General features: G+C 44.4%; 1 protein-coding gene across 1 annotated transcript in view; it reads left to right on the top strand.

The window, feature by feature from the left end:
• RBBP8NL (RBBP8 N-terminal like) overlaps positions 1-21,073 on the top strand; it is a 36,166-nt gene extending 15,093 nt beyond the window's left edge. Inside the window, exons 6-13 of the mRNA XM_070940117.1 lie at positions 4,615-4,775; positions 7,501-7,583; positions 10,216-10,379; positions 10,585-11,356; positions 11,734-11,845; positions 14,992-15,053; positions 16,562-16,688; positions 20,946-21,073. Coding sequence (XP_070796218.1) covers positions 4,615-4,775; positions 7,501-7,583; positions 10,216-10,379; positions 10,585-11,356; positions 11,734-11,845; positions 14,992-15,053; positions 16,562-16,688; positions 20,946-21,073 — 1,609 coding nt within the window. The remainder of the gene's footprint in view (positions 1-4,614; positions 4,776-7,500; positions 7,584-10,215; positions 10,380-10,584; positions 11,357-11,733; positions 11,846-14,991; positions 15,054-16,561; positions 16,689-20,945) is intronic.
• Positions 21,074-21,647: the final 574 nt, after the last annotated feature.

Below are 21,647 nucleotides of genomic sequence, written 5' to 3'. Positions count from 1 at the left end.
ATGAAAGGTTTTGAGAACTTGGTAAAGGTAAAGGTTCCTCTCGCACATATGTGCTAGTCGTTCCTGACTCTAGGGGGCAGTGCTCATCTCCGTTTCAAAGCCAAAGAGCCAGCGCTGTCCGAAGACGTCTCCGTGGCCATGTGGCCAACATGACTAAACGCCAAAGGCGCACGGAACACTGTTATCTTCCCACCAAAAATGGTCCCTATTTTTCTACTTGCATTTTTTTACGTGCTTTCGAACTGCTAGGTTGGCAGAAGCTGGGACAAGTAACAGGAACTCACCCCGTTACGCGGCACTAGGGATTCGAACCGCTGAGCTGCCGATCTTTCAATCGACAAGCTCAGCATCTTAACCACTGAGCCCCTGCAGCCCGGGAACTCGGTTTGTCTACTCTAACTAAGAGAAGGATGAAGGGTGATATGATAATAGTCTTCCAGTATTGAGGGGCTGTCACAGAGAAGAGAGGGTTGTCCTGCTCTCCAAAGCACCTCAGGGCAGGAGAAGAAATAATGGGTGGAAGATTAATTAAAGAGAGATCCAACCTAGAACTAAGAAGAAATTTCCTGATGGTGAGAACAATTAATCAGTAGACTGGCTTACGTCCAGAAGTTGTAGGTGCACAATAGCAATAGCACTTAGATTTATATACCGCTTCATAGTGCTTTCCAGCCCTCTCTAAGTGGTTTACAGAGTCAGCCTATTGCTCCCAACAATCTGGGTCCTCATTTTACCCACCTCGGAAAGGATGGAAGGCTGAGTCAACCTGGAGTCTGGTGAGATTCGATCTGCCAAACTGCTGGCAGCCGGCGATCAGCAGAAGTAGCCTGCAGTACTGCACTCTAACCACTGCGCCACCACGGCTCATCATGGTATACAGTCTCCTGCTTGAGCAGGGGTCTGGACTAGAAGAATTCCAAGGTCCCTTCCAACCCTATTACAGATAGTCCTCGAGTTACAAAAGTTCATTTAGCGACCATTCAAAGTGACAACAGCAACTGAAAATTGATGGCTTACAGTATGACTGTTTTTCACGATTTGCAGCATCCCCCTGGTCATGTGATGAAAATTCAGAACGTTTGGTAACTGGTTCATATTTATGACGGTTGCAAGGTCCCGGGGCCACGGGATCCCCTTTTGCGACCTTCTGACAAGCAAAGTCAATGGGGGAAGCCAGATTCACTTAACAACCGTGTTACTAACTTAACGACTGCAGTGATTCACTTAACAACTGGGGCAAGAAATGTCGTAAAACGGAGCAAAACTCCCTTAACAAATGGCTCCCTTAACAACAGAAATGATGGGCTCAATTGTGGACGTAAGTCAAGGACTATCTGTAATTCTATGTTCTTGTGTGCTAGAAACTAACTTCAACTATCAGCAGGTGGCACTATTGCTATATTTAAATATAGCACCAGAAAGTCTGAAACGCAAACCTGGGACTAAAGAAAGTGTTCCTGATTATATACAGATTAACAGAGTTGGAGGGGACCTTGTAGGTCATCTAGTCCAACCCCCCGCCCAAGCAGGAGACCCTACACCATTTCTGACAGATGGCAGTCCAGTCTCTTCTTGAAAGCTTCCAGTGATAAAGCTCCCACAACTTTCGAAGGCCAGCTGTTCCATTGGTTGATTGTTCTCACTGTCAAAAAAATTCTCCTTATTTCCAGGTTGAATCTCTCCTTATTCAGTTTCCATCCATTATTCCTTGTCTGGCCTTTGGGTGCCTTGGAAAATAGCTTGATCGCTTCCTTTCTGTGGCAGCCCCTCAAATATTCTCACGCTGCTATCATGTCTCCCCTGGTCCTTCTCTTCACTAGACTAGCCATGCCCAGTTCCTGCAACCGTTCATCATATGTTTTAGCCTCCAATCCTCTAATCATCAAGCTTGTTTTGTACTGAAATTGATCCCAGGCCCCTCTGCTTTAGGTGAGGCTAATGAGAAAACAGCTGACCTTTCAAAGGCCTTTCAAGGATAAAACCTAAGTAAGATCCTCCTTCATTGGGCGTTACAGTTGACCCCTTTGGAAGGAATGAAGAATGGCACAAATTGGATCCCTCAAGCAGGGCCCTTGTGTAGACCGACACCTTTTGTGCCAAAGACCTTCCCACTCGATCAGGGTTGATCCTTTATTGTGCAATCCTACATCTCAGCCTGGAAAGCAATTATTCAAATTAAAAATGCAGCAAAACTTGGGGGCGCAGTGGTTAGAATGCAGTATTGTAGGCTAACTCTGCCCACAGCCAAAAGTTTGATCCTGACCGGCTCAAGGATCACTCAGCTTTCCATCCTTTCGAAGTCGGTAAAATGAGGACCCAAATTGTCTGGGGCAATAGGCTGACTTTGTAAAACGCTTAGAGAGGGCTCTAAATCACTGTGAAGTGGTATATAAGTCTAAGTGCTGTTGCTATTTAAATACTGGGAGGAAGGAGTACAGACTACACCCAAATGCCTGTGAAAATGGCATTTAGGATATTATGCCTGACCAAAATTTAATGCAACTTTACAAGAGGATGCATTATTTGGACCGTGTTAAATGTTTTGATTTTTTTTTTAATTCTGTAATATGAGGAAATGCAGACTCCTTTGTAGAACATAAATGTAGATGCATACCTGCATCAGATTGTCCTGTTTTTAAAAACAGTCCCATATCATGTCCTTCAGCATTTAACACAGAAAAATAGAGACATTCTGTGATGCCTTGTCACCGGACAAAGCCTTGAAGAATGTCCTATTAAGCTCCTTCATAAATACATATACAGCTGATAGATGAGGAGGAGGAAGAATAGAATAGAATAGAATAGAATAGAATAGAATAGAATAGAATAGAATAGAATAGAATAGAATAGAATAGAATAGAATAGAATAGAATAGAATTACAGAGTTAGAAGGGACCTTGGAGGTCTTCTAGTCCCACCTCCTGCTTAGGCAGGAAACCCCACACCACTTCAGATAGATGGTTATCCAACATCCTCTTAAAAACTTCCGGTGTTGGAGCATCCACAATGTCTGGAGGCAAGTTGTTCCACTGATTATTTGTTCTAACTGTCAGGAAATTTCTCCTTAATTCTAAATTGCTTCTCTCCTTGATTAATTTCCACCCATTGCTTCTTGTCCAGCCTTCAGGTGCTTTGGAGAATAACTTGACTTCCTCTTCTTTGTGGCAGCCCCAGAGATATTGGAACACTGCTATCTTTTATTTATTTATTTTATTTTATTTTATTTGTATACCGCCCTTCTCCAACAGGACTCAGGGCGGTGAACAGCCGAGATAAAACATAACATATAAAACTTTAAAAACAGTTTAAAAGACATTAAATAATTTTGGCCCTCAATTTAAAACAACCCAGTTAAAACCAATTTCAAATTAAAACCGCAAGGATGGGATCAAGCCAGCCCGGCCAGATGAAATAGATGTGTTTTCAGGGCCCGACAAAAAGTCCGGAGGTCTGGTATCATGCGTATCTCTGGGGGTAGGTCGTTCCAGAGGGCAGGTGCCGCCACAGAGAAGGCTCTCCCCCTGGGGGTCACCAGCCGACATTGTCTGGCCGACGGCACCCTGAGGAGGCCCTCTCTGTGCGAGCGAACTGGCCGGTGGGAGGCTATTGGCGGCAGAAGGCGGTCTCATAGATATCATGTCTCCCCTAGTCCTTTTTTTCATTAAATTAGACATACCCAGTTCCAGCAACCGGTCTTCATATGTTTTAGCCTCCAGTCCCCAAATCACCTTTGTTGCACTTCTCTGCACTCTTTCTACAGTCTCAACATCTTTGATGTTGGAGGAGGAGGAGGAGGAGGGGGAGGAGAAGGAGGAGGAGGAGGAGGAGGAGGAGGAGGAGGAGGAGGAGGAGGACAATAATGTTATCTAGTTAGACAATGACATGTCTGTAAGAAAACAACCAAACTCAGGGAGCATTAAGGACCCTACACGTATAGAACTAATAGAAGGGTTCCCCTGAACTATTACAGGTAGGTCCCTGTAATACAGATAGGTCCAGGTAGTTGAACCCAAAATTTATGTTGCTAAGCAAGACAGTTTTTAAGTGAATTTGGCCCTCTTTTACAACTTTTCTTGCCACCGTGGTTAAGCGAACCACTGCAATCATGAAATTAGTAACACAGTTTTAAAGTGAGTCTGGCTTCCCCATTGACTTTTTACCACATGCAATCAATCAATCAGAATAGAGCTGGAAGGGACCTTGGAGGTCTTCCAGTCCAGCCCCTTGCTCAAGCAGGAGACCCTATTCCATTTCAGACAAGTGGCTGTCCAGTCTTTTCTTAAAAACCTCCAGTGATGAAGCACCCACAACTTCTAGTGGCAAGCTGTTCCACTGGTTCATTGTTCTCACTGTTAGGAAGTTTCTCCTTAGCTCCAGGTTGCTTCTCTCCTTAATTAATTTCCATCCATTGTTTCTTGCTTTGCCTTCTGGTGCTTTGGAAATTAAAGTGACCCCCTTCTCTTTGTTCTCAAATCGCCCAGTGCCAAAGATGCCTTGGCTTCTGGTGATTTTTTTTTCCAGAGCTGTTATAAAAGCCCAGGCGAGATATTCAGGCAGATGTCCTTTAAACCCTCTCTCGTTTCATCTTTGTTTTTGTTTGTTTCCTTTGTGCAGCAACAGAGACAGGCCGAAAACTTTCAAAGGGCAGCCCAGAGAAGGAAACTGCGTCCCAACCGTGTCTTTATCTATCCTCTCAAGCCGAAGCAGAAAACCGAGTGCTGGAAAAAACGTGAGCCCAGAAACAGAAGACGAGTATCCCGAGCCGCTGGAAGGAGGCACGTTCTCCTGCAACTGGGCCCAGTTTGCTCTGCAGTCTGTTCTAGATCAGGAGCCTAGCAGAACCTCCAGCAGCAGTGAGACACTACCTTAGGATATCTAGTTCCCTGCTTTGCACGTTAGGGAGGCCAGATTTAAGTCACTTCGTCAGGAAATTCTGTCTAAAACCATGCCCTGTTGCTCTCAACCAGAGTGAGAGATAGATGTAGTCCTCTACTTACAACCATTCGTTTAGTGACTATTCAAAGTTACAAAGGGCACTGGAAAAAGTGACTTATGGCCGGCCTTCGCACTTAGAATAGAATAACAGAGTTGGATGGGACCTTGGAGATCATCTAGTCCAGTGATAGCTAAACTTTTTGTCATCCCGTGCCAAAAGTGGGGGGGAGCGCAGGGGGGGGACACGCGCATGTGTGCCCACCCCACACCCATAATTCAATGTGCCCTGCCCCCCGCGCATGCGCGCGTGACACCCCCCCCCATGCTCCCCCTGCTTTTGGCATGGGATGGCACGGTGGGCCTGTAGGCCTGGTTTTTGCCCTCCCCAGGCTCCAGAGTCTTTCTTGAAGCCTGGGGAGGGCGAAAACAGCCTTCCTGACCCCCCCCAGGAGGCCCTCCGGAGGCAGGAAATGGCCCATTTGCCAACTTCCGGTGGGCCCCGAAGGCCTGTTTTTCACTCTCCCCAGGCTCCAGAGCCTTTCTAGGAGCCTGGGGAGGGCGAAAACAGCCTTCCCCACTTTCCCGGAGGCCCTCTGGAGGCCAGAAAGGGCCCATTTCCCGACTTCCGGTGAGCCCAGAAGGCCCAAAAATCAGCTGGCCGGCTCGCACATGCGCGCTATAGCTGAGCTAAGGCAACTCTCACATGCCCACCAATATGGCTCAGCGTGCCACGTGCCATAGATTCACCATCACGGTTCTAGTCCAACCCCCTGCTTAGACAGGAAACTCTACACCACTTCAGGCACTTACAACCATTGCAGCATTCCCACAGTTGTGTGATGAAAATGTATTATTTTGTTCACATTTATCATTTATTTTTATTTTATTATTTTACTAATTAAATGTCTATGCCACCCGTCTGGCAGTCACGTGACTCTGGGTAGCTTATAACACGCCAAATTTGGGCATTTGACAACTGGCATGTATTTATGACGGTTACAGTGTCCCCAGCATCACATGATCACCATTCGTGACCTTCCCACCTAGCTTCTGACAGACAAAGCCAAGGGGAGAAGCCAGACTTGCTTAACGACCACATGATTCGCTTAACAACTGCAGTGATTCGCTTAACAACCGTGGCAAAAAAAAAAAGAGAGAGAGATAAAAATCAGGCACGACTCATTCAATGACCATCCTGCTTTTGCAATGGAAATTCGAATCCCGATTGTGGTCATCAGGTGAGGACTACCACTCCTGAGCCAAAGGGTTCCATTGTACTTTAGGGTCTTCCCAATGGATTGGGACTAAAACTCCCAGAATTTCCAGCATTTCTTATAGATGGTTAGGTTGGTTAGCAATTTTAGGGAGTGGATTCTCAGTGGATCCAGAGAGATCCATGTTGGGAAGGATGGTTCGCAGTTTAAGAGGAGAAACGTCTCCCCTTGTAGCTGTCAGGGTTCCAAGTAACACCCCCAATGAAAGAAAACTTGAGTTTCCTCAAAGTTCCATTTTATTAGAGATGTCATATTGGCATATCTGGGAAAACCCGAATCTGAAAGCTTCCAGGTTTTCCCCACCCAAAAGAAAGTTCAAGTCCCTGCCCAACACCCACATGTCTATCAAATGGTCCAATCAAAGCACCGTCCCAACTGGAGATGCCTTCCAGTTCCAGCCTTCCAGGTGCAGGGCAAGATGTCCTTGACTCTCTGAGAAAGAAATGTTATTATGACTATATACGCTGGCTCCATACAATCCCCACTCCCAGTTTCCCACAGTAGTAAATAATAATAATAATAATAATAATAATAATAATAATAATAATAATAATAATAATAATAATAATTTTATTTCTATACCGCCCTTCTCCCGAAGGACTCAGGGCGGTGTACAGCCTATTTAAAAACACAGAACAAAACAACAATTAAAATTTAAAATCATTAAATAATTAGGCTCCAATTAAAACCCCGAAAATTTAAAATACCCCAATTTAAAATTATTATATTGACAGCCCTGCCTGGCGGAACAACAGGGTCTTCAGTGCACAGCGGAACAGCCGGAGGTCGGAGATCTTACGTATTTCCGGGGGCAGTTCATTCCACAGGGCTGGGGCTCCCACAGAGAAGGCCCTCCCCCTGGGTGTCGCCAGCCGACATAACTTGGCCGATGGCACCCTGAGGAGCCCCTCTCTGTGGGAACGGACTGGTCGGTGGGAGGCTATTGGTGGCAGAAGACGGTCTCGAAGGTACCCGGGTCCAATGCCATGGAGCGCTTTAAAGGTGGTAACCAACACCTTGAATCGCACCTGGAAGACCACTGGGAGCCAGTGCAGCTCGCGCAGGAGGGGTGTCACGTGGGCGCAACGAGTTGCACCCATAACCACCCGCGCGGCCGCATTCTGGACCAGTTGGAGCCTCCGAGTGCTCTTCAAGGGGAGCCCCATGTAGAGAGCATTACAATAGTCCAGCCGGGATGTGGCAGGCCTGAAGATCCAACGAAAAAGATGGCTTCCAGAGGCCTGACAGTAGCACTACATTGTCTGAAATAAATGTTCTTTTTTTCTTATAGATCAGTCTCCTGAACACAGACTTTCTCCAGAAAGCAGGATCTCCCCTAACCTCCTTCTCCAGGGAGACCATGCTCTGGATATGGTAAACTAAATTTCCTCTATTAGCCTTTTTTTTTTTTTTTTGTCTTCCCTCCTCATATTTGATTCTTGACCTTGGACTATCAAAAATCTCCTGGAGATAAGAATAGAAGTTATTAGTTGGAAACAATTGATGAGCTGTGATGGTGCAGTGGTTAGAATGCAGTATTGCAGGCTAATTCTGCTGACTGCCAGCAGTTTGGCAGTTCGATCCTGACCAGCTCAAGGTTGACTCAGCCTTCCATCCTTCTGAGGTCCATAAAATGAGGACCCAGATTGTTGGGAGCAATAGACTGACTTTGTAAACCGCTTAGAGAGGGCTGTAAAACACTGTGAAGCGGTACATAAGTCTAGGTACTATTGCTACTGGGCAGTTCACAATTGGCTTGAAACTAGCAAAGTTGGGGTTAAGTTATATAGTATCAGAAACCAGTCTTTTTGATGCTGGAAAATGCCATTTCTTATATTATATAGCCATAGTGGCGGAGTAGTTAGAATGCATATTGAAAGCTAATTCTACTGACTGCCGATTACCAACACTTTGGCAGTTCGAATCTCACCAGGCTCAAGATTGACTCAGCCTTCCATCCTTCCGAGATGGGTAAAATGAGGACCCAGATTGTTGGGGGCAAGATGCTGACTCTGTACACTGCTTAGAGAGGGCTGTAAAGCACTGTGAAGCGGTATATAAGTCTAAGTGGTATTGCTATTGCTATAGAATCAGAGGTGTCTAACTTTGGCAACTTTAAGACTTGTGGACTTCAGCTCCCAGAATTCCTCAGGGCTTTAAAACTTGTGGACTTTAAGACCTGTGGACTTCAACTCCCAGAATTCCCCAGGTCTTAAAGTCACCAAGGATGGACAACCTGAAGGCTGGATAAAGTGAGAGAAGATATCAGGTCACAGCCTCTCTGTAAAAATGTTGATTATCTGCCCAAATTATTAACTCTAGGTTTAATAAGCAATTGTGTTTAATGTCCCTATTTTATACAAGCTGGAGAATTGGGCTTGACATGTTCCAGGATTATTCTTTCACCTGCAGCCTTCGAAGTGATCTATTTATAATCTATATTTGTGATGAGCAGATCTCCTGAGACCTTTCCAATTTAATGGCTCTGTTCTTCTGACTTACTTAATTGGATCACTTGGGAGAGAACGTATTGCAGGAACAGCAAAACTGGGTTAATTAACTGACTTAGTCAACCACTGTAGTTCCAGAGGGTTATTTTTAACCCAAAGGGGACCCAGGCATACCCAAGGGTTACACTCAGCCCAAAAGGGAGACCTGACAACCAGCTGACCCATTTTGCATTCTCAGCCTCTTTTTCTTGAAGGGGAGGGGGGGAGATGAAAAATTAACCCTTGCCATTCCAGAACTCATCACCATGGGCTAGTACCACAGAACACAGCATTCTGATTGGCTGCAGCATCTACGCCCAATTGGAAAGAGGGAAAAGATTATCTAGCTACCTATATATATCTAGTTATCTAGCTATCATCCACCTAACTCATATATCTTCTATATATCTTTATCCATCCATCTATTCATCTAATTTCTATCATCTATTTATCTATTTAGCTCTATCCATCTATTTTAATAATGTATCTATCTGTCTGTCTGTCTGCCTGCCTGCCAGCATGCCTATTATTATTAATAATATTATTGAGCCTGAGTGGCGTAGGAGGCTAATGCCTCCTACTAAGGAGCATTTAACATCCAGCTGCCTGCAATTACTGCCAGTTCAATTCTCACCAGGCTCAAGGTCGACTCAGCCTTCCATCCTTTCTAAGGTTGGGTAAAATGAGGACCCGGTTTGTGGGGGCAATAAGCTGACTTTGTATAAAAAAATAAATACAAAAGTATGAAGGCTATTGCTTAACGCATTGTAAGCCGCCCTGAGTCTCCGGAGAAGGGCGGCATATAAAAATAAATAATAATAATAATAAATAATATTATCTATCTGTTTATCTATCTACTATATCTACCATATCTATCTATCTATCTATCTATCTATCTATCTATCTATCTATCTATCATTATCCATCCATCTATCTCCATCCATCCATATCCTATCCATCTCTCTATCTATCTGTGTGTGTGTGTGTCTGTCTATCGCTATCCATCCATCTATCTCCTATCCATCTCTTTCTCTGTCTGTCTGTCTGTCTGTCTGTCTGTCTGTCTATCTACCTACCTACCTACCTACCTACCTACCTACCTACCTACCTATCTATCTATCTATCTATCTCTATCCATCCATCTATCTCCATTCATCCATCCATATCCTATCCATCTCTCTCTCCCTCCCTCCCTCCATCCATCTATCTATCTATCTATATCCATCCATCGATCTCCTATCCATCTTTCTCTCTCTCTCTCTCTCTATCTATCTATCCATCCATCTATCGCCAGTCATCCATCCATATTCTATCCATCTCTCTCTCTCTCCATCCATATATCTCTCTCTCTATCATCTATCTATCTATCTATCTATCTATCTATCTATCTATCTATCACCAAGGATCCCATAGTTCAATCCTAAACTAGAGATATTATCGTCTGTCAGTCCATTGAAGTCCCAAAATTTGAAGTTTTATTGTCCTCACCTATTCCTCTCGTCCTTCTCTGTTTGTAGAGCTCTCAGAAGAGGGTCAACCAATTGCAAGGAACCATTGAGCTGATGAGAACAGGATCCCGAACCTCCTCGCAAGAAAGAGATTACCCAGAAAGTGTCTCCCCACCCCTTACAAGCAAAACACCACCATCTCCCCATTGCAATCAAAGTCCCAGGTTTGAAGCGTAAGTGGTTATCCCTCCAATTCCTACATTACCTCAGTGGTGCAGTGGTTAGAGTGCAGTACTGCATGCCCACCCAGTCACATTACCCCACCCCACCAAGCCACGCCCACAGAACCGGTAGTAACAAATTTTACATTTCACCACTGCTTACAACTATGAAATTTTGGCAGTTTTTTTTCTAAAGTGACGGTGTTGATTCTTTTAGATTTTTAAGATCCAACAAATCGGATTGCCGAGCCTCCCCCTCGTCTTGTGAGAACCTGAGGTTCGCCACCAAAAAGGAACAGCTCTACCTCTTCAACCAAAGTTTAGCCCTGCATCATCTTGGCCTCCGGAATAACCCGGCCAGCAAAGAGGGCGATTTCCCTCACCACTTGTTACTGGCTAAGGAAGTCGGCAGTCGCATGAAGCCCCCAGTTGAGTGGGAAGACCAAGCGGCCATCTTGGAACTTCCTGGTGCTGTGTTGTACATGAAAGACCGTCATTTGGAAAACAAGCTCCAGCTTCTTAACAGCTCGGAGAAACTCCGTTGTTTGTTGATGCAGCAAGAAGGGAAAGGAAGAGGCGAGGACAGTTCAGATCAGACCCCTTCCCTATCCCCAAGTGTCGACAAAGAAGGGAAGAAGGAAAGACCCTGTCCAGAAGATTTGATGGACGATACACTAGAGCAGCTGTTCCAGGTCCATAAAGAAAACCCAGACCGAGGAGAGAAAGCCACATCTGTGCAGGACAATGCCACTGAAGCACCTCTGGATTTATCAGATTATGGAAGGGGAAGAGAAAGTGGCACCAACTGGCACCCTCGGTCCTCAGTGAAACACGAAAGGCGAAGTCCAGGCGGAGATGAGAATGAGGACTCTGTTGTTCAGAAAACCTGTTTGTCTAGCTGGCTTGGTACAACTCCAGAACGCCATTACGGAAACCAACGACTGGAACAATTCACAGCTGGAGCCAAGGAAAATATAGCAGTTTCTCCGGTAAGAAATACATATGTTTTCCATATATCATCTTCCCGACATGTGCATGCACCACAGGGGGCTGCTTTTTCAGTTTCCGGTGCTCCCATGCATGTGAAGACCAGCTGGCTGGTGCGGTGGAACCAGGAAGAGTAACAGGCAACGGGTTGCGTGCCCGGAGAGACGTCTATGCATGCCACTTCCAGCATGCATGCCATAGGATCGCCATCACGCGTATAGGATCTCCTGCTTGAGCAGGGGGTTGGACTAGTAGACCTCCAAAGTCCCTTCCAATCCTATTATTCCATGTTCTGTCTTCTAACATAGTCATTGTGGAATGTTACAGGACTTTGTAAGGCTGTAGCTTTTCTTAATCTTAAATTCTGTGACCTCTGCAGATATCTCTGCCAAGAGAACCTTCCGTGTCCAAGACATCTTCACATGATTCCACTGCTGATACAGAAGTCAAGATGCCTTTTCGAGTGGAGAATCAAGACCCTGAGCGGCCAGGTAAAAGACAACATATTTTGAATTTTTCTGGAAGAGACTGGACAGCCATTTGCCTGAAACAGTATAAGTCTCCTGCTTGTGCAGGGATTGACCTGGAAGACCTCTAAGGTTCCTTCCAACTCTGTTATTTGGAATTATATATATATGCCTTGTTTAGCAACAATAATGCTGGTTTCAACTATGGTCATAAGTCAAGGATTACTTTCCAGATACATTAGATACAGAGGTGGGATTCACTTACCTTCCCTACCGGTTCGCAAATGTGACTTTCTGCACATGTGCAATAATCGCGCATTACATCTAGGCAGGTGGGCGGAGCCTCCTGCAGTCGTCACTACCGGTTCGTGCGATCCGGACAGAACCGGCTGAATCCCACCACTGATTAGATATCAATTATCCAAATTTGAAATAGTAAAATCAACAACTTGTTCTAGAACAGGGGTGTCAAACTCAAGGCCCGTAGGCCGCATCCGTCCCACAGGGTGCTTAGATCTGGCCCACGGGGCCAGCCTGGAAACAGCAAAGGACCGGCCTGCAGTGCGTCTCCCAGTGAAAACGAAGCTCCGTTTTCACTGGCAGAAGGCTAGGAAAACAAAGTAAAAACCAAACAAAAGGAGAAATGTTTCCCCTTTTGCATTTGAGCATGCAAGAAGGGACAGGAAAGGGGAACGGGAAAGAGGATAGACGAAGAAAAAGATGGGAAGATGGGAAGAGACCAAGGAAGGAAAAAAATAAGGAAAGAGGGGAAGGAAGAAGAAAGGAAAATGAAGAAGGAAGGAAGGAAGGAAGGAAGGAAGGAAGGAAGGAAGGAAGGAAGGAAGGAAGGAAGGAAGGAAGGAAGGAGATTATAATGAGAGTGAGGGAATCTCAGGGAAGTCCTGCCTTAGCACTTGACAACCAGAGGTGCCTCCAACAGGAATGACGTCGAACTGGCTACAACCGCCATGGCCACACCTTCTCCCAGCCACGCCCCCCCTGGCCCTCCGATATCAAACACAACCCTGATGCAGCCCTCAAATAAATCGAGTTTGACACCCATGTTCTAGAACTGTTATGGCAAACCTATGGCATGTGTTCCTGAAGTGACATGTGGAGCCATGTTGCCTGGCAGGCATGGTGGCGCCCGTTCCTCTTCCGGGTTTCTGGTGTGCCTGTGCATGCGATGATCAGCTGGCCTTTGTGCTTTCATCAGTGCCGGAAACCGGAAGAGCTTGTCTTCCATTTTCCAGCGTGAGCATGTGAGCCAACCAGCTGATCGGTGCGTGTGCATGCGTGAAGTGCTCCCTTTTTGGCACTTGGTGCTGCGCACGCTCCCTTTTTGGCCAGCTGATCGGTACGTGTGCATGCGTGAAGTGCTCCCTTTTCGGCACTTGGTGCCGCGCACGCTCTCTTTTTGGCACTCAGTGCCGAAAAAGTTCACCATCACTGTTCTAGAACAATAATCTCAAGGCATGTTGAGGTTCTAGAAGGGTAAGATATGTTACCAACAATAATCTCAAGGCATGTTGAGGTTCTAGAAGGGTAAGATATGTTACCAAGTCTTGAGCAAGAGGCATTTTTGATGATGGACCAATCGCTAGAATATGAAACTTGAGATCCTTCATGCAATCATACGTAGCTTCCAAAGACCCCTTGTCCTATTCCCAGGAAATATTTAAAGTTGCTCAACCAGTAATTTCATTTCTCTTACAATGGAAGGCTTACATCCAGGATTACGTGTACCATAAATCTTGTTGAACAAACAACACTTCGGAGTTTAAGTAAACTTGGAGTCTATTACACAGTTGGCCTTTTGTGCTCTGCTGAAATCTGGGGAACTTTGAGCTCTTTCATCAAGAAGGAGTAGAAATTTTTGGCACGTGTCCAAATTTATACGATCCTGAATGATCCCCACCCTATCAAATCTTGAGTCCAGGGTCAACATTTTGATTTGAAATAGCTCTCTAGAGTCTAGAGCTCAAGCATTGCCTTCCTCAGTACCAAAATCTTATGAATTTGGGGTGTTTTAAGTTTCGTTTTCTGGGCCAATTATTTAATTGTATTTTAATGGTTTTTTAACACTTGTATTATATGTATTTTATTTGGCTGTTCACCGCCCTGAGTCCTTCGGGAGTAGGGCGGTATACAAATTCAATAAATAAATAAATAAATAAATAAATAAATAAATAAATAAATAAAATCAACCAACGGAATAGCTTACCTTCAGAAGTTGTGGGTGCTCCATCATGGAGGCTTTTAAAAAGAGGCTGGACAACCATCTGTCTGAAATGATATAGGGCAGTGATGGCAAACCTTTACGGCACCAAGTGCCCAAACCAGATTGTGCGTGCATGTGTGCATGTGCGCACGCCAGAGCGCCGGAAACCTGAAGATCAGCTGGCCAGTGCGCATGCGTGTGACAGCCAGCTTGTCTTCGGGTTTCCGGCACTCACATGCATGCCAGCCAGCTGATCTTCACGCACACCGAGCACCGTAAACCCAAACACCAGCTGGCCGGTGAGCGCATGCCTGTTTTTTGGCTGGTTTTGGCTGTTTTTTGGGTCGTTTTTCAGGCTGGTTTGGGGGCCATTTTCAGGCCTTTTTTTGGCTGTTTTTCTGCCGTGTTTCAGGCCAAAAAAGGCCCAAAAAACGGCTGGAAAACAGCCTGTTTTTTGGTCGTTTATCAGGCCATTTTCAGGCCTTTTTCCAGTGCTCCGGCACCCAGGAAGACCATCTGGCTGGCAGGCGTGCCCACAGAGAGGGCTCTACGTGCCACCTCTGACACGCGTGCCATAGGTTCGCCATCACGGATATAGGGTCTCCTGTTTGAGCAGGGGGTTGGACTAGAAGACCTCTGAGGTTCCTTCCCACTCTTATTATTCTATGTTCTGTGTTCTAAAACTGGAACATGGGGCCTTATCCAAATAAAGCAGAAGTCAAACACACAACTGAACAATGGACTCACAAACACTTGTTCAATACTGTATGAATTACCTCAGATCCTGGTGATTAGAAACCAAAATGCGTCTCTGTTTTCTGAGTCTTTAAGGGGGGGAAAACTCTTTCCTGTCTTACATACTTTTCTCTAATCCAAAAAGCGAGGGAAAAATGGTGTTTCTAGGCCTTATGATAGAAGTCGATCTCCTATATGCCTTTATTTCTTTTAGATTACAGCGATTCTGACTCACTAAACGATGGCTCTGACGGGACAGCCGTATCTGAGAGTGAGGTCCGTTTCCATGTTTTGAAGGGGTCGAAGTAATCCTGTCTTTTAATGATGGGGTATGAAATCATTGAACGAGATTGGGAAATTGGGTCTCTTGGATTTTGCTGACCTACAATTCCAAACAACATTTCCTATTGGTATTGTGGGAAGCTGAGAAGAGGACAGGCAGTCCTCGACTTACAATCATTCATTTAGTGACCACTTAAAGTTACAATAGCACTCCCAAAGGAGCTTTTTCAAGAGGCAACTGCACTTTCTGGTTTTTCTTTGAAGACGTTTCATGTCTCATCCAAGAAGCTTCTTCAGCTTCTTGGATGAGCTGAAGAAGCTTCTTGGATGAGAAGCGAAATGACTTCAAAGAAAAACCAGAAAGTCCAATTGCCTCTTGAAAAAGCACCTTTGGGACAACCATGACCTGGATGACTGAGAATCTCCATAGACATTTACAACAGCACTATAAAAAGCAACTTATGATTGTGTTTCACATTCACGACCACTGCGGCTTCCCCACAGTCATGTCATCAAAATTCAGATGCTTTGCAACTGGCATGTACTTATGACGGTTGCATTGCCCCAGAGTCCTGTGACCTCCCCTTTTGCAACCTTCTAATAAGCAAAGTCAATGGGGAAGCCAGATTCACTTAACAACCGTGTTACTACTATTATTGTTGTTGTTGTTGTTGCTGTTGTTGTTGTTGTTGTTATTATTATTATTATTATTAATATTAATATTATTAATATTTCTATGCCGCCCACTCTCTGAGGACTCTGGGTGGCTTACACCAAAGACAGTATACTAAATAGCATATTGCCCCCAACAATCTGGGTCCTCATTTTACCCACCTCGGAAGGATGGAAGGCTGAGTCAACCTTGATCCAGTGAGATTTGATCCGCTGATCTGCTGAACTAGCAGTCAGCTGAAGTAGCTGCAGTACAGCACTCTAACCACTGCGCCACCTCGGCTCTTTTCTAATTTAACATCTCCAGTGTTTCGCTTAATAACTGTGGCAAGAAAGGTCGTAAAATGGGGCAAAAGTCCCATTTAACAACTGTGCTACTTAGCAATGGACTTTTTGGTCTTAAGTCAAGGACTATCTGTACTGTAGTTCAGGATCTTCTAGAGATCTTCAGGTCCCTCACTACGGGTCTGAGAATTCTGTAATTCATTAGGTTTATTGTTTAAGTGGGAGGTCTCCAAATTTGGCAATTTTTGTGGGCTTCAACTTACATTGGCTAGGGACTTCTGGGAATTGAAATCCACAAGTCTTCATTAAGTGACACCTGATTTAAACCACAATAAGAACCTGTCTTATGGTTGCATCTAAAAGCAAATCTACTTGTATGATTATGCGAATATACTGTAACCAGACCTGACTTGACCGGTTTAGAGTGTGAAGAACTGAACAGTATTTTCAGTGTAAATGGAAAAGAGGACAGATCCTTTAAATTACATGACATTTTTCTTCATGCATCCTAAACCTGTCTGGATCAATTTCTTTAATTTATATAGATAGTTGATACTCATGAAGAGAAAGCTCTCCCAGGAGGTTCGGCAAAAGAAGACTACTGCTATGTAACTGAGAAAATTCAGAATTTGCAGAAGAAACGGAAAAGGGGACACAATTCGTCATTAAAAGGTTTGAAATTCTTCCTTTCCAACTAGTTCAGATTTTGCACCCCAAAATGTCATACATTGCCCTGCTTTGCACATAAGAGAATCCATAATTATAATCAAGGATTAAGGTGCTGATTTAGGAACTAGACCGTGAGTTCTAGTCCTGCCTTAGGCATGAAAGCTGGCTGGGTGACTTTGGGCCAATCACCAGGAGACTGGGAATTCTAGTCCCGCCTTAGGCATGAAAGCTGGCTGGGTGACTTTGGGCCAATCACCAGGAGTGGGAATTCTAGTCCCACTTTAGGCATGAAAGCTGGCTCAGTGACACCAGGAGATCATGAGTTCTATTCCCTCCTTGGGCATAAAAACCAATTGGATTACTTTGGGTTAGTCCCTCTCTCTCTCAGCCCAGTCTGCCTCACAAGGTTGTTGTTGTGGAGAAAATAGGAGGAGGAAGGAATAGCAGGTATGTTTGCTGCCTTGAGTTAATTATCAATTTCCTTGCAAAAGAGCAACATTTTCATCTCGCTCATTCTAGTAAAAGTATGGTTGCAATATCCATTCTTCTTCGCCTCCCCTCATTTGGTAGCTTTCAGGAATCCTGAAAACCTTGATCTTACTCAACCAATAACCAATTTCCCACTTCTCTTTTTAAATCTTCAAGCTTTTAGATTTCCCCCCAACTTCTATTGTATAAGATTAGATGATCTCTGCCAAGGAACTTCCTCCATTTTAAAACTCCATCCTTATTGTCAACTAGCTTGAAAATACAGGTAGTCCTCAATTTACAACCATAACAGAGCCCAGAATTTATGGCGCTGCTGAGTGAGAAATTTGTTAAAGCGAGTTTGGCTCCATTTTACGACATTCCTCTCCACGTTTGTTAAGTGAATCACTGCAGGTCTTAATTTAGTAACATGGTTGTGAAGTGAATATGGCTTCCTCATGGACTTTTCTTCTCAGAAGGTCGCAAAAAATGATCGCATGACACACACCCCCAGGACACGGCAACCGTCATAAATATGACCCAGTTGTCAAGCATCCAAATGTATATCACATGACTATGGGGATGCTGCAATGGTCATAATCAGTGTTGAAATGCAGCCGGTTCTATCCGGCTCGGGCAAATCGGTAGCACCGGTGGTGGGAGGCTCCACCCACCCGCCTGGATGTCATCACGTCCCGTTTTTGAACTTCTGCACATACACAGAAAGTTCTGTGTATGTGTGGAGGAGGCATGCGTGCTCACATGTGCGAACCGCTAGCGAAGGTAAATGGATTTCACCCCTGGTCATAAGTGTGCAAAATGATCATGTCACTTTTTCCAATGCCGTTGTAAGTTTGAACGGTCACTAAATGAACTTTTTAAAGTCAAGGACTACCTGTACAGGTTTCCATGCCTTTATGTTTAGTCCCTGTGAGTCTCTTTTCTAACAGTGTCCTCTGGACTATGACTAATTACTGATAGTTTTGGTTGAAGAAGAAATCCACAGTTGCAGTCTGTTGTTTTCCCTTCCATCTTGGATTCCGTGCTGCATAAATATTTAACCAAGTTATACAATTGTCCTGAGATAAGAGGTGGAGCAGAGACTCCAATGTTTTAGCAGGGTGGGCTTTTCTCTAAATAGGGATCCAACCCCCAGTTTAGAGAGAGAGAGAGAAAGAGAGGAAAAACTTCAGCTTGAGTAAGTGTGGTACGTACACTTGTTTGTTTAAATATTTGGTCTAGTATTAACTTAGAGCAAACCCCACTCCCGTCTATCACTGATGAAGATACCTAGTTTGGTAATGAAACATCTGCAAGAAAACACCCATGCTCTGAGGAGACCAATGACCCCATATGTTCAGCCCTGAGCTGCCAATATTCTCTTCTATACGTTCAGCAGGTCAGATGGCTTGCTCCACTTTCTTCTTCTCTGCTGCTGCCTGTTTAACGTCTTCACAGCCCAAGCTTTGTCAGGGCTAAACAAGACAAAAAGAAACTATCAATATTTTCCATCCAGATTCATCAGAGCTTGTCGGAAAGGCACGGTGGCAGCTTTTCAAACGTACCCCGTTTTTAAACCCTGGCGACCACCATATCTCTCTATTAGTTGGTCAACTCTGCTCTCTTCTATTTTTTTGACTGGGCAAACAGAGCAAAGGAAGGTGTTGGGGACGCAAAGTGTTTAAATTGTTAGCAGGCCAGAGAGGTTTTGTGGCCAGCCTTATCAATGTCCTGCTCAGTCACACCTGTAGGAAATACCTGTACAACATAGTCCATTGTTAGCAGCTTACCACTTCTGTAGGCCCTCGCTTGAAAAATAAACACGATTTGTGTGGAAATACTTTTTTTTTTTTTTGCAAAGTCAATAATTCTTTCAGGAAACCTGGGTGTGTTTTGTCAATCAAGGTTCCTTAGAAAAGGCTAAACAAACAAGCTGGACTGTGTACGTACCACACTTACTCAACCTGGAGTTTATCTTCTCTCTCTCTCTCTCTCTCTCTCTCCAAACTGGGGGTTGGATCCCCATTTAGAGAAAAGCCCACCCTGCTAAAACATTGGAGTCTCTGCTCCGCATCTTATCGCAGGACAATTGTATAACTTGGTTAAATATTTATGCAGCATGCACACCAGGGCCTGCACAATACCATTCAGGCCGCTGCATTTTGCACCAACTGGAACTTTTAGATGCTCTTCAAGGGCAGCCCCATGTAGAGCATGTTGCAATAGTCAAGACAGGAAGTGACTAGGGCATGAATGACTGTGAATAGGGACTGTTGGTCCAGAAAAGGGCATAACTGGCACACAACCTGCAGTTCCACAAAGGCCCGCCTGGCCATGACTGCCACCTGCTCTTCGAGCAGGAGTCGTGAGTCCAGGAAAAAACCCTAGATTACGCACAGGGTCTGTTTGGGGTAGTGCCACCCCATCCAAGACCAAAAGTGGCAATTCTCCCTGAGCCAATGAACCCCAAACTCAGAGCCATTCGGTCTTGCAAGGGTTTAGTTTCTTTTTTAAAAAAAATATACTTTATTCAGTTTTATATATATACAAGACAAAAATTTCATTTCTATTTACATCGGATCTGCAGTGTTTATACATATATACATAAAATGTCTCTGGTATCACTTTATCAGTTTATCACTACTTATTTATCATACCTTATACTCCCTCTTTAATTCTATTGTTCAACCATTCGTACCACCTTTCCCACACCGTGTAATACTCTGAGTTCTCATCGTTATTTATTTCATACGTTAGTTTACTCACCTCTGCGCACTCCAGGATTTTCCTAATTATAAGTTCTTTTGGTGGCAGGGTTTTCTCTTTCCAGAGTTGTGCGTACGCCAGTCTAGCAGCTGTGGTTATGTGTATTATCAGATGGATCTTTTTCTTTCCATACCCCTTTTTTACTATTCCCAGGAGAAATATTTCCAGCGTCAATTCTATGTCTTCTCCAATTATTTCTTATATCCAACTCCAAATTTTATTCCAGTATCTTTTCACTTCGGGGCATGTTCACCACATATGAAAGAAGATGCCCTGACCATGGCCGCATTTCCAACAGTTGGGGTGTATATTGGGAAAGGGTTTAGTTTCAACCTGTTGTTCCCCATCCAGCCCCTAACAGCCTTTAGGCACTGTGAGAGGGAGGACACAGCATCACTTAACTCACCATGGGCTGAGACATACATCTGAGTATCATCAACATATTGGTGATACCTCAGTCCATGGTGACAGATGATCTCACACAGCGGCTTTATATAAATGTTGAACAGGAGCAGAGAGAGTACCAAGCCCTGAAGAACCCCGTAAAGCAGTGGGCGAGGGCTGGATCTCTCCCCTCCTATCAACACCGATAGAAATACAAAAATTATCACCATGTCAGTTAATACTTAGTTGGGTAACCTTTAGCATGAATTACGGCCTTACAACATCTTCCTATGGAGTGAACCAAGTCTTTTAGTTCTGGAGTTGTTATAATGTGAAACCAAGATTGAATAATTGCTTCCATTAATTGGGTTTTATTGCTGGGTTGCTTCTGACCAGCAAGTTTTTTTAGTTGGCTCCATAGATTTTCATTTGGATTAAAGTCTCAGCTATTCCCAGGCCATTCCAGCAGTGGAATATGATTATCTTGAAACTGGTGTTATTAGCCATCAAACCTCAAAAATACACTTTTCCCAAAAGGTTTCCACAATTTTGGCCACTACTGTATGTATATTGGTAATTTTCAGGGAGAAAATTACAATGCACTCTGTCTAATGCTCCATTCGTTCTATTTCTTCTTCACAGCCTACAAGAAATCAGTTCAAGGAGGAGAGAGGGATACAGCCATCCACATCTTCCCTGGCTCAAAAGACATGAAGGAAATGGCAAACCACAGCCCTGCTTTCGGACATGAGGTGCACGAGGAGACATAGCTTAAAAACATTCTCACTTGGACTTGCTTGGTAGCCTATGCTGAAGTTAAACTTTCCTGGTTTTGATCAGGAATCCTACAACAGACACAAAATAATTCTTGATATTTTAGTTGCTAAGGTTAAACAGCCTTCCACGTTACACAGACTTACATAGGGAATTGTCAGATATTACAACTGAAATTGTGAGGAAATGGGACATCCCCGATGGACCAGGCGTGTGGAAGAATTTAAGAACCACTTCTCTGATTACCGTATTTTTTGGACTATAAGACGTACCGAAATTTAGAAGAGGAAAACAACAACAAAAAGTTTTTGGCATGCCCCATTTTCAGGCCTTTTTTGGGGGGGGGGGGCTTTTCCAGCCTGTTTTGGCCCCTTTTGGGGGCTTTTCCGGCCTGTTTTCAAGACTTTTTTCAGCCCATTTTCAAGGGCCTTTTTTGGGCCGTTTTCTAGGCCCATTTTCAAGGCTTTTTTCAGCCTGTTTCTGGGGCTTTTTTCAGACTGTTTTTTGGCCCATTTTTGAGGCTTTTTTGGGACCGTTTTTTCAAAAAAACGGCCAGTGGGTGGGCGGGGC

This window comes from Pituophis catenifer, unplaced genomic scaffold (genome assembly GCF_029215685.1).
Source record: "Pituophis catenifer annectens isolate HBS135680 unplaced genomic scaffold, rPitCat1.0.hap2 SCAF_3, whole genome shotgun sequence".
Lineage (NCBI taxonomy): Eukaryota > Metazoa > Chordata > Lepidosauria > Squamata > Colubridae > Pituophis > Pituophis catenifer.
The sequence above is the reverse complement of the archived record's forward strand: the minus strand, read 5'-3'. Positions and strand labels throughout refer to the sequence as shown.